The following is a 9,163-nucleotide window of genomic DNA, read 5'->3' on the forward strand; positions in this document are numbered from 1 at the left end:
TGTAAAGCCCCCAAAATTCAATTGTGCCTTTGTCAATACATAATATTGTATTGTTGTTTGTTTTACACATATATAACTATATAAGTAAGAAAATGACAACCATGCCATTCATAACAGAACATATTTGCATTGCTTATAGTGCAGTTTGGAAAATAAAATTATCAAAGAACGACATGTGCAAGTTTCAGAATTGCATTACACAGAATCAAATTGCATCCATTAGAAATGTCACAAAATCACATCTCCACATCATCACATAGTGAGGTAGTGGCCCAAAATTTGGATTCCACACGTCACAATGTTCACAAATCAAAGTTGGAGTGACCAGGAACCAAATTGCATTCTACTACAGTACAAGCATGAAGCTAGATTCATGAGGCACCACCGGCAGAGGGATGCAGCAAGCGCAGTCGAGATGTACTACAGGGCGGAGCTCCGAGGATGGACTAGCCGAAGGAGAGATGTGGACGAGGGTCGTGGGCGAGCTCGCCAGGAGCGGCGACATACAAGATGTAGAGGTGGTCCTGGATTGGCGACACAATATACTTGTCGACGGGTCGAGAGGTCGACCAGTGGAGACGTATGGAACTTGTCCTCGACAGACAGCGGAACCGGTCCGTGCTGCAGGTGGAGAGGCGGCCGCGAGCGGGCGAAGGTGGTAGCGGTGATGGGCGAGAGAGGCTGCGAGTGCCAGTGACGAACCCTAGCGGTGCGACATGTCTCCCTATGCGGGAGAGGAGGCTCGATGCGAGAGGTGTGCAATGAGTTTCATTTCGACTTTCCCTCTTTTTCTATTTCCGTGGCTAACCGTTTTTCTCAGGTGGAGTGGCATTATGCTGCAAAATGTACCAAACTGGAGGGGAAGGTTGACATACTGCTTCGGTTCCCTCATCCACAAGCTCGGGAATCTACTCTCGGCCAGTTTCTAAAATTGCACTAGAAGTTGGCTTCTCGGTGGAAATAAGCTTGGTTTAAGCCAAAGAGTTCTTTTGAGCTTCATCCGTTTGACTCCAAAGAAATGGCCCTAAAACAGTTCTACTATAAATAGGTTAGAAGCCTAAAGTAATAAGCCATGTAGCTTATATGAAAAAAAATAGGGAAGAAGAACTGGGCCATGGTCAGCTTCTATTTTTCTGTTGCAGCCCACCATTTGGGCCAAAACCTATCGAAATAGAGAAATCCTTTCCAATGGGCTAGCCCAAATCTGAGCTCACTCCGAAACCGCCTCCGATTAGACAACGAGTCAGTCCCCGGTAACCACACGAGCTCGCTTCCTTCGTTCGTTCCCCTTTCTTCTTCTTCTTCTGTTTCTGCAGATTCCACACGCTTTTCCCCAAACAAATCGCCGCCGCCGCCATGGAGGAGAAGAAGCTGTCCTTCTCCATCGCCCCCAAGCCCAGGCCGCCCAAGCCACCCAGCTCCGCCGCCAGCGGCAACTCCGCATCCGCATCGGCGACCGCCACCCCCGCGCAGCAGTTCGTCACCGAGTTCGATCCGTCCCAAACCCTAACCGCCGGCGCCGCGCCCGCCGTCATCGCGCCGCTCCCCAACTCCGGCCACTTCCTCAACCACCGCTCCCGCAAGCCCTCCTCCCTCCCGACCCCCGAGGAGGAGGCCGCGCTCGCCGCCTCCACCGCCGGCGGCCCCACCTTCGTGCTCGACACCTCCACCAACCCCGACAACCCCTCCTCCCACATAGGCTACGGCCTCACCCTACGCAGCGGCGACGCCGATGCCGAGTCGGGCAAGCCTTCCGCGGAACCAGAGAAGAAGCCGCCCTCTCCGGCCCGAGACGGCTCCAGCGGCGACCTCATGCTGCGACGGTACAAGGAAGACATGGCCAGCCTCCCCGACCACCGCGGTATAGACGAGTTTGAGGAGGTCCCTGTGGAGGGATTTGGTGCCGCCCTCCTTGCTGGCTACGGCTGGTCCCAAGGTAAAGGCGTTGGTAGGAATAACAAGGGGGATTGCAAAGTTGTTGAGTATCAGCGCAGAGCTGGTACGCTGGGGTTAGGCTATGACCCCTCTGAGGCCGACCCTAAGAAGACCCGTTCCGGCGAATGGGTTATTGGTGGGAAGAAGGGTGCGGAGAATGGGAATGGGAAGAAGGCGACCGATAACGGGAGTGCGAAGAAGAGAGATAGGGACAGGGAAGATAGAGCTGGGGAGAGGGATTCGAGCACCCGGCAGAAGAGATCTGGTGATCATAGGGCAGAGAGGGAGGTTCGAGAGAAAGATAGAAATGCTCGGGATAGCCGAGAAGGCGAGCGTAGTCGTGATGTTGCTAACAAAGTGCGGTGGTTACAGAGCAATATCAGGGTTAGAGTGGTCACCAAGAGGCTCAGCAAAAGGTTGTACTTGCAGAAGGGCAGAATTGTCGATGTGGTGGGGCCTACGACATGTGACATACGGATGGATGAGGGGTCAGAGCTGGTGCAGGGGGTGGAGCAGGATATGCTTGAGACAGTCCTGCCGCGGACGAGCGGGCGGGTGCTCGTGCTCTGTGGGAAGCACAAGGGGGTGTATGGACATCTGGTAGAGAAGAATGCAGAGGCAGAGACTGGCCTGGTGGAGGATGCTGATACAAAAGGCATGGTTCGTGTGAACTATGATCAGATTGCCGAGTATGTTGGGGACCCAGAATTGCTTGGACATTGATCATCTCTTCTTCTTGAGGAGTGGACACCTGTATACCAGGAGCTCTTCTACTGTGCTAGGTAACATCTGCTCCTTGTTAGTAATAAACTATCAGTTTCTGTTTGGATGTAAAATGTTGAACACAATGCCAGTCGCTGTATTACTATTATTTGTTGCTTGGATGTATAAACCGTCAGCAGACTGTCAGCTTTGCTCTAGTAATCTGTTTGTGTAAGTCTACTGCGTAGTGCTCAAATCTTCGTGTCAACTGATGATTTTAGATGACGAGCTTTCTATTTAAGAGGGGATTTCTGAATGCATGCCCAAAATAAATAAACACCATGAACATTCTGGCATCTTGAAGAGGGGTTGATCCATTGTTATACGGAACTCTTTCTTAAATTCTACTGTACATGCTACTGTAGGCTGCAAAACTTGACTTCTACCTCACATGGTTGATTTTGTTTTGGAGTTCTCCTGGTACCCACCGAAAGGGACAAATCTGTGCCCAAACCATTTGAAGAAAATCTCAATTAGAAATCTCAAAAGTGAAGATAATAGAAATGTTAACCGCAGGATAAATAGAAAACGCGAACTAGCGTCTTAGCAGGGCTCAAAGTAGGCTGGCAAGCGGGGCGGGATGTGGGACAGCTGTTTTCACTAGTCCTTCTTTAAATCTGTTTTAATCAGTACCTCCATTTGCTCTAATTTTTATTTTGCGGGACAGTTTGCGGGCGCCACCTGCAACCGTAGCTCAAAGCTCGCTGTCCGAATGTCTCTGCTTTTGATCTTGAAGTACGTAGCTTTGATCCTCTGTTTTTATTTTTCATTTATGTTGTGTAGCCCACTTGTTGGACACTGAATTTGTGGTGTTGGGTGGGGTGGGGTGGGGCCGTGGGGGTAGGGGTGAGGGGTGTGGCTTCGATGCAAGCATGGATTGAGCTCTGGACGTGGCCTCATGTAGGTGCCTTATATTGGTTGCTTAAGAGTTCGGTAACTTGCTTGCACAACTAGTTCATTCTTGAATTACCTTGGTCACCATGACACCACTCACCACTAATTTGTCTTGCTTACCACAATAGTTGCAAATTCTATTTGAGGTCCTACTGTACGAATATTTATGAACCAACACTTTGGGACAATCAAATAAATGTACACTTCAATGACTGGTCTTTTGAGCTATAACTTTGTCTAATCATAGCAAGACTCCAAGTTAACTAACAAAGTATCTTGTTCAATGTCGTGAACAATTAGTATGCTGTATAGATATTAATGTTAATTATTATTCTATGTATATCGATGAACCGAATAAGATGACATTATATAGATAGTAGAAAAAATACATTTTATGTTAGGGGTATTTTGCAAGCGATCGTAAGCAAGTTGCAAGCTCGATTCTCCATGTGAAGATAAAGAAATAATAGATATGTCTGATTGCTCAACGTTTTTATTGAGAATGATATTGAAGAATAAAACAATTATATTGGCTTTTAAATTTAGGTGCTATTTTGTACCTGTATGACATAAGATTGCATGGATTGACTTGCCAGATCGCAAGTTGTCTTCTCTTATTTTGGCATATGTTAACGCGCCAATGGTATATTTCTAAAAAAACTAGGTAAATACTATAAAGAAGGAGTTTAGCATCGATGGTTTGAAAGGGGTGGATGCAAGGAGGGTAATATTTAGTAATTGTGGGATATATAGTGATTTACACAACACCGACATGGATACGTGTATTGATATCCGGCCTATACGGATATGTGTATTCAACATTTAGAAAAATGACACAAGGCGTTACTTTAATATATAATAAAATCATGTCTTAGTAGCAACACCAGATTTCCTTGGGATTACGTTGTTTTGCTCTTTTCCTAAGCATAGTGAAGCAGCTACAGTGTATTGACTATTGGACACCACAGTCCATTCTCTTCTTTTTTATATCGCCGGTGCTCACCGAGAACAGTGGAATCGTCCGATGAACGGAGCTGAACGCATAGTTGAGTACGTCCTAGGTGATCAGAGTTTTGAGCTTCAGTTTCCAGGACCTGTCATGGTGGCGCAGCAGCTCGACCTCTCGTGGCTGGAATTGCAGGGAACGCGGACGGCGTCCCGTAGCAGTCTTGGTCGGAACTTCCCTGGAAGCTGGGGCTGGTGGCAGTGCGAGATGGAAAGAGGAGAGAAGGGGCTATATAGGAGGAGAGCAGAGTGCTCTACATGACGTGATCAAAGGGACAATGAATACAAGGTAAAGAACGTGAGGTAAGACTCTGTTTCTGCTGCGAGCTGACTGCCGGTGCATGCGGGAAGAAGAATGGCAGGGCGGTGCTTCGACGTGCTGGGACTCTGTCCTGTGCGTACGAGTCAAGCGCTCGGCTAGGCTCCAGGGCTGACTTGGTTCGGCTGGGCTGGATGTGGGCACTTGGAGCAACACAGAGCTCCTGCTAGGAAAACGAAAAGAGAGGCCTTGGCTGCTAGCTTGTGGCGATGCATTGCTAGGAGAGATAAGAAACCGGAAGACATGAGAGAGTAGATCGATTGGTGCATGCTTCGGGAGAGGCAGGGCAGGGGGTCAATAGCAACATATGCCCTCAGTGGGCTCTTCGTGTACTGCGCCGTGTCTGTCACTTATCAGGGAGGCACCTAAAATGTATCTAAATTAAAATCATTTACTTTTATTGCTATGTTCTCTGATACGTAATAGGGGAATGAGACGGGAGTTAGACTTAAATGCATTTTTGCTTCCTTTAAAGTACAACTAAGGGCTGCTTTATTAGGAGTCCTAAGAATTATTAGAGAACTATCATAGTAAGATAGAAACATTTTAGGTACTAACAAAGGAAACTGTCTAGCTAAAAGATAGCTTGCCCAAACTAGTGTGTGAACAGTACCACATAAACAACTTTCATGTAATGTAAATTGCAATGGTCCTCCTGCGAACTATAGGCCCTCTTACATAGCATCATTACTTGTATTGTATGATAGCGAACTGAACTATAGGCCCTCTTACATAGCATCATTACTAGTATTGTATGATAGCGAACTGTATTGATATAACGTGTATTGATATCAGGCCGGTACGGATAAGTGGATTCAGCATTTAAAGAAAATACCAATAAGGGGATTTTGACTGATGATTTTGATAATAACAATGAGTACATGCATATATGTTTTATCATTATTATATGATATTATCACTAGTGGACCCAACATCCCTGGAGATTGGGCACTTGCGTGTAGCTCATTTTCATGGCAATTAGAGCGAAAAATAGCATGCTTAGCTTTTGATTTTATAGATTACACAGGCTTTGAAAACTTCTTGGGGCCGTCACTGGATATTATGAACATGGTATGGGTCAGGCCCCACACGATATTTGAGCACAGTTTTACACCCTTGCTCAATAGTTGATTTATCATTCTCCCACACGATATTTGAGAGGGAGAGAGGTGACGGCGCGAGAAGGGGAAGGAGGCTAGGGTTTGCTGGACTTGCGTTGGGGATTAAAAGGGGAGGAGGAAAGTGGAGGCGTGGTGGCGACGTTGACAGCGACCGGAGCTTCATGCTCCTCTCGTGCCCGTGACCTGGAAAGAGGATGAGGACAACGACAGAAGAACGTACTCCTTCGGTTCAGGCCGGGCCAGGCCAGCAAGGTAGAAAGGGAGGAGAAGAAATGGGCCGCAGGGAGAGAGGATGGGCTGCCGAGGTAGATAGGGTCCAGGTTAGAGGGTGAGGGGTTTTTCTGGTTTTCTTTTAATTTTGTAAACTGTTTTGAAATTCTTTTTGAACCAACCAAAACAGAGCCAAAGTTTATTTGCTGAATGAAAAGAGAAGGGGGGGGGGGGTTTATTAAACTATATGAGAGGAAGAAACAAAATAATTAGGGTTTATAAAAAAATAATTTTGTTTATTAAAATCATGGATGATATGATGCATGAATGCAATATGATGCACAAAACAAAAGAAACAATAAAAATCTATTAGGGTATTTTCCCGGGCCGCTGCAATTGACACCACTAACAAGGGATAGCGCCCCGAGATCCCACGTCATGGTACGGGGAAGAGAGGTGAACTATAGGATCTTCTGGCGACATGTCGATCTCCTCAACACAACTAACAAGAATTCTTGCTCCATGCTGATCCGTCGACACCACTAACAAGAAGTCGTTGTTCTGCTGATGATGATGTAGTTGCGGCCGAATTCTTCGAAGATCGAACCTACTAGGTTAAGGCAAAGATCGGAACCCCGGACAATCAAATTAGAGTTGGAGTTGCATTTTCTACCGGCAAATTTAATTGTTGATTAGCATGGCACGACATGGCAAGGGAGAACTACTTCAATATTAAACGGAGCGGGGAAACCTTAGCTGGTGTCCGAAATACTCCGCATATATGTGAGGTGAAATGCACAAACTACAAGGACACGTCATGATGCAAGATGCAAATAGGCACAAGGATGGCATATTCATATTACTTATGTTTTTCTGATCAATTTTTATATATAACATGTTTTATTCCGAGTTACGGATTAGAAAATATGATTGAAACCATTTGGCAAAATAATGGAACAAAATATAAGAGAGGGGAGGATTTGGACGTGTTGGGCTGCTACCTGCAGAGATATTCATGCTTTACTTGTTAACAACTAAAATTGTAAGAAGAGGCATATGTGAGCCCCTTTGCGAAAGCATCGGAACTTTGACTCACTAATGTCCCCTAGGACCCGAGTTCTTGTTATCTGTTCCGAGACTGAGCGCTCTAACCACACGTGGGTATGTTTCTGGGTCTCCCCTCGACCAGCTCAGTAGTTGATTTATCATTCTCTTAAACTCCCTCTTCATTGTACCTTACAGCAATTTCTCTTTGGCTTGTTGCATCATTTAGCTGATTTGTCAAACTTCTTTCTTCTGAACATTGTGATCAATGTCTTCTTTATAGTTTGAGGTTCCTATTTCCTATAATGCCTGCTGCTGCTCACAACAGGTGTGGATCTTTGAAAGCTGTATTAGAGAGCACCTGGCAACAAGTTTTCAGGGGCAGATTTATCAAGTGCTCTGCTTTTCTTTGTGATATATGATGTCCTGTTTCTGGTTTGTACATAGCACTGGAAATTTCAAACACTCCACAATCCACCCGCAGATTACATCCTAATTCCTAACCTATTACTGTACATGTGAAGCGTCTTAATCATCTCCAGACTGGCAGCTTTGTTCCTTTCTGGTGTCATTACCTTCCGTCTGTGATAATCTAATGGCATCTGCGGTTCATGCTCTTGCGCAGTACGCATATCTCATGATTGTCTAACAGAAGTTCAGGTTGAGATTATTTTCTTCCCTGAATTGCAATTGGCAAAGTGTTAATGAGGGATACTGATCCTGACATGTTCCATATCCATATTCAAGTGTCATGGGGTGCATTCACTTCATTTTCATGCTTCAGGTTGTAAACAACTGTGCGCTGAAAATTGTAAATTGTTGTGGCTGAGACCAAACAGGATGGGTAGATGAATAAATATTGGGCTCCTATGTGTTTGAATTTACTGGAATTCCAAGAGATCCTTTTTAATGTGTTACTTCTACCTGCTAATATGTTGCTTGCTATACAATTGCAGTTCGCTCTGGAATCTGCTGTCTCATTTGTGTCCAGTGCGCTGAGAGCTTGAGACCTGCTACGAGTAATATTTTTCTGAGTGTGCTGATGCTCCAAAACCTGGATTGATTTAGTGGCAGATCTCTACCTTCTCGCTCCAGGAAAGTCCCTGAGCTGTAGCCGCCCAACGCGGAGGTGATGAAGGTTGGCCCAGAGAGTCTGAGATATAAGTGATGCAAGTCGATGTTGGCCGAGAGAGTTTGAGATAAGTGATGCAAGTGCGCCTCCCAAAGCGCAGGAGGCTCTTTTTTTAAGGGAGCTTCTATGGGCGAGGGGCTGTTTGGTTGGGCTTATTTTAAACTTTTGAACTCAACCCCAAAAGACTAAACTTCTCTAGTCTTTTTCGTTTAGGCCTCATGATTGTAATGAAGTTGCTCATGCCCTTAATGCGATAGGTGATAGTGGTAATGATTTTAGCCAGAGTGTGGTTGCAAAATGTACTGAACTCGGTAAGAGTGTTTGGACAGAGATTTTGCTGTGGAATAAGTATGTTTCATTTTTAATAAAATATAATCAAACGCCAGCTCAGTCGAGTCGACAGTAGCACTTCTATTTCGAACAGCCCATTTTTTTTTAAAGATGAGCCAACAATTCTGCACGCCAGCTCTACAAATCCCTTTAGAACATCTTCAGTCACGTTCCTCAAAGGGATTTGGGTGGGTGCACGGACAAAAAAACGTTCCTTCCCAGCCCCGTTCTCCAAAGTCTTTTTCGTCTGGCACGGTCTGATACGGTGTCCGGCGTCCCTAGCCCGTCCCCGTTACACAGAGGACGCTGCGGACACACCGAAAAGCGAGGCGGTAGTGGCGGGACTGACGTGTCAGCGGCACATTGAAGTTTAACCTAACCGTCGCCTACCTCGCGATTGAAGTTATTGAT

General features: G+C 45.8%; 1 protein-coding gene across 4 annotated transcripts; it reads left to right on the forward strand.

Annotated features, from left to right (window-relative positions):
* The first annotated feature begins 1,258 nt into the window (after positions 1-1,258).
* LOC127296210 (protein MOS2-like) lies at positions 1,259-8,792 on the forward strand. 4 transcript variants are annotated; one of them, XM_051326244.2, is made up of 2 exons: positions 1,259-2,717; positions 7,619-8,189. In XM_051326244.2, the coding sequence occupies exon 1, from the start codon at positions 1,357-1,359 to the stop codon at positions 2,656-2,658; it is 1,302 nt and encodes a 433-aa protein (XP_051182204.1). In that variant the 5' UTR covers positions 1,259-1,356; the 3' UTR covers positions 2,659-2,717; positions 7,619-8,189. The 4 variants fall into 4 exon arrangements, with proteins under 4 accessions (XP_051182204.1, XP_051182205.1, XP_051182206.1 ...); XM_051326245.2 differs by lacking the exon at positions 7,619-8,189 and adding an exon at positions 7,574-7,590; XM_051326246.2 differs by lacking the exon at positions 7,619-8,189 and adding an exon at positions 3,365-3,450.
* Positions 8,793-9,163: the final 371 nt, after the last annotated feature.

The sequence above is a fragment of the Lolium perenne genome, chromosome 4 (assembly GCF_019359855.2).
Source record: "Lolium perenne isolate Kyuss_39 chromosome 4, Kyuss_2.0, whole genome shotgun sequence".
In the NCBI taxonomy this organism is placed as follows: domain Eukaryota; kingdom Viridiplantae; phylum Streptophyta; class Magnoliopsida; order Poales; family Poaceae; genus Lolium; species Lolium perenne.

Coding starts and splice junctions, on each gene's coding strand:
- LOC127296210 (XM_051326244.2), top strand. CDS start 1,357: ATGGAGGAGAAGAAGCTGTCCTTCTCCATCGCCCCCAAGCCCAGGCCG.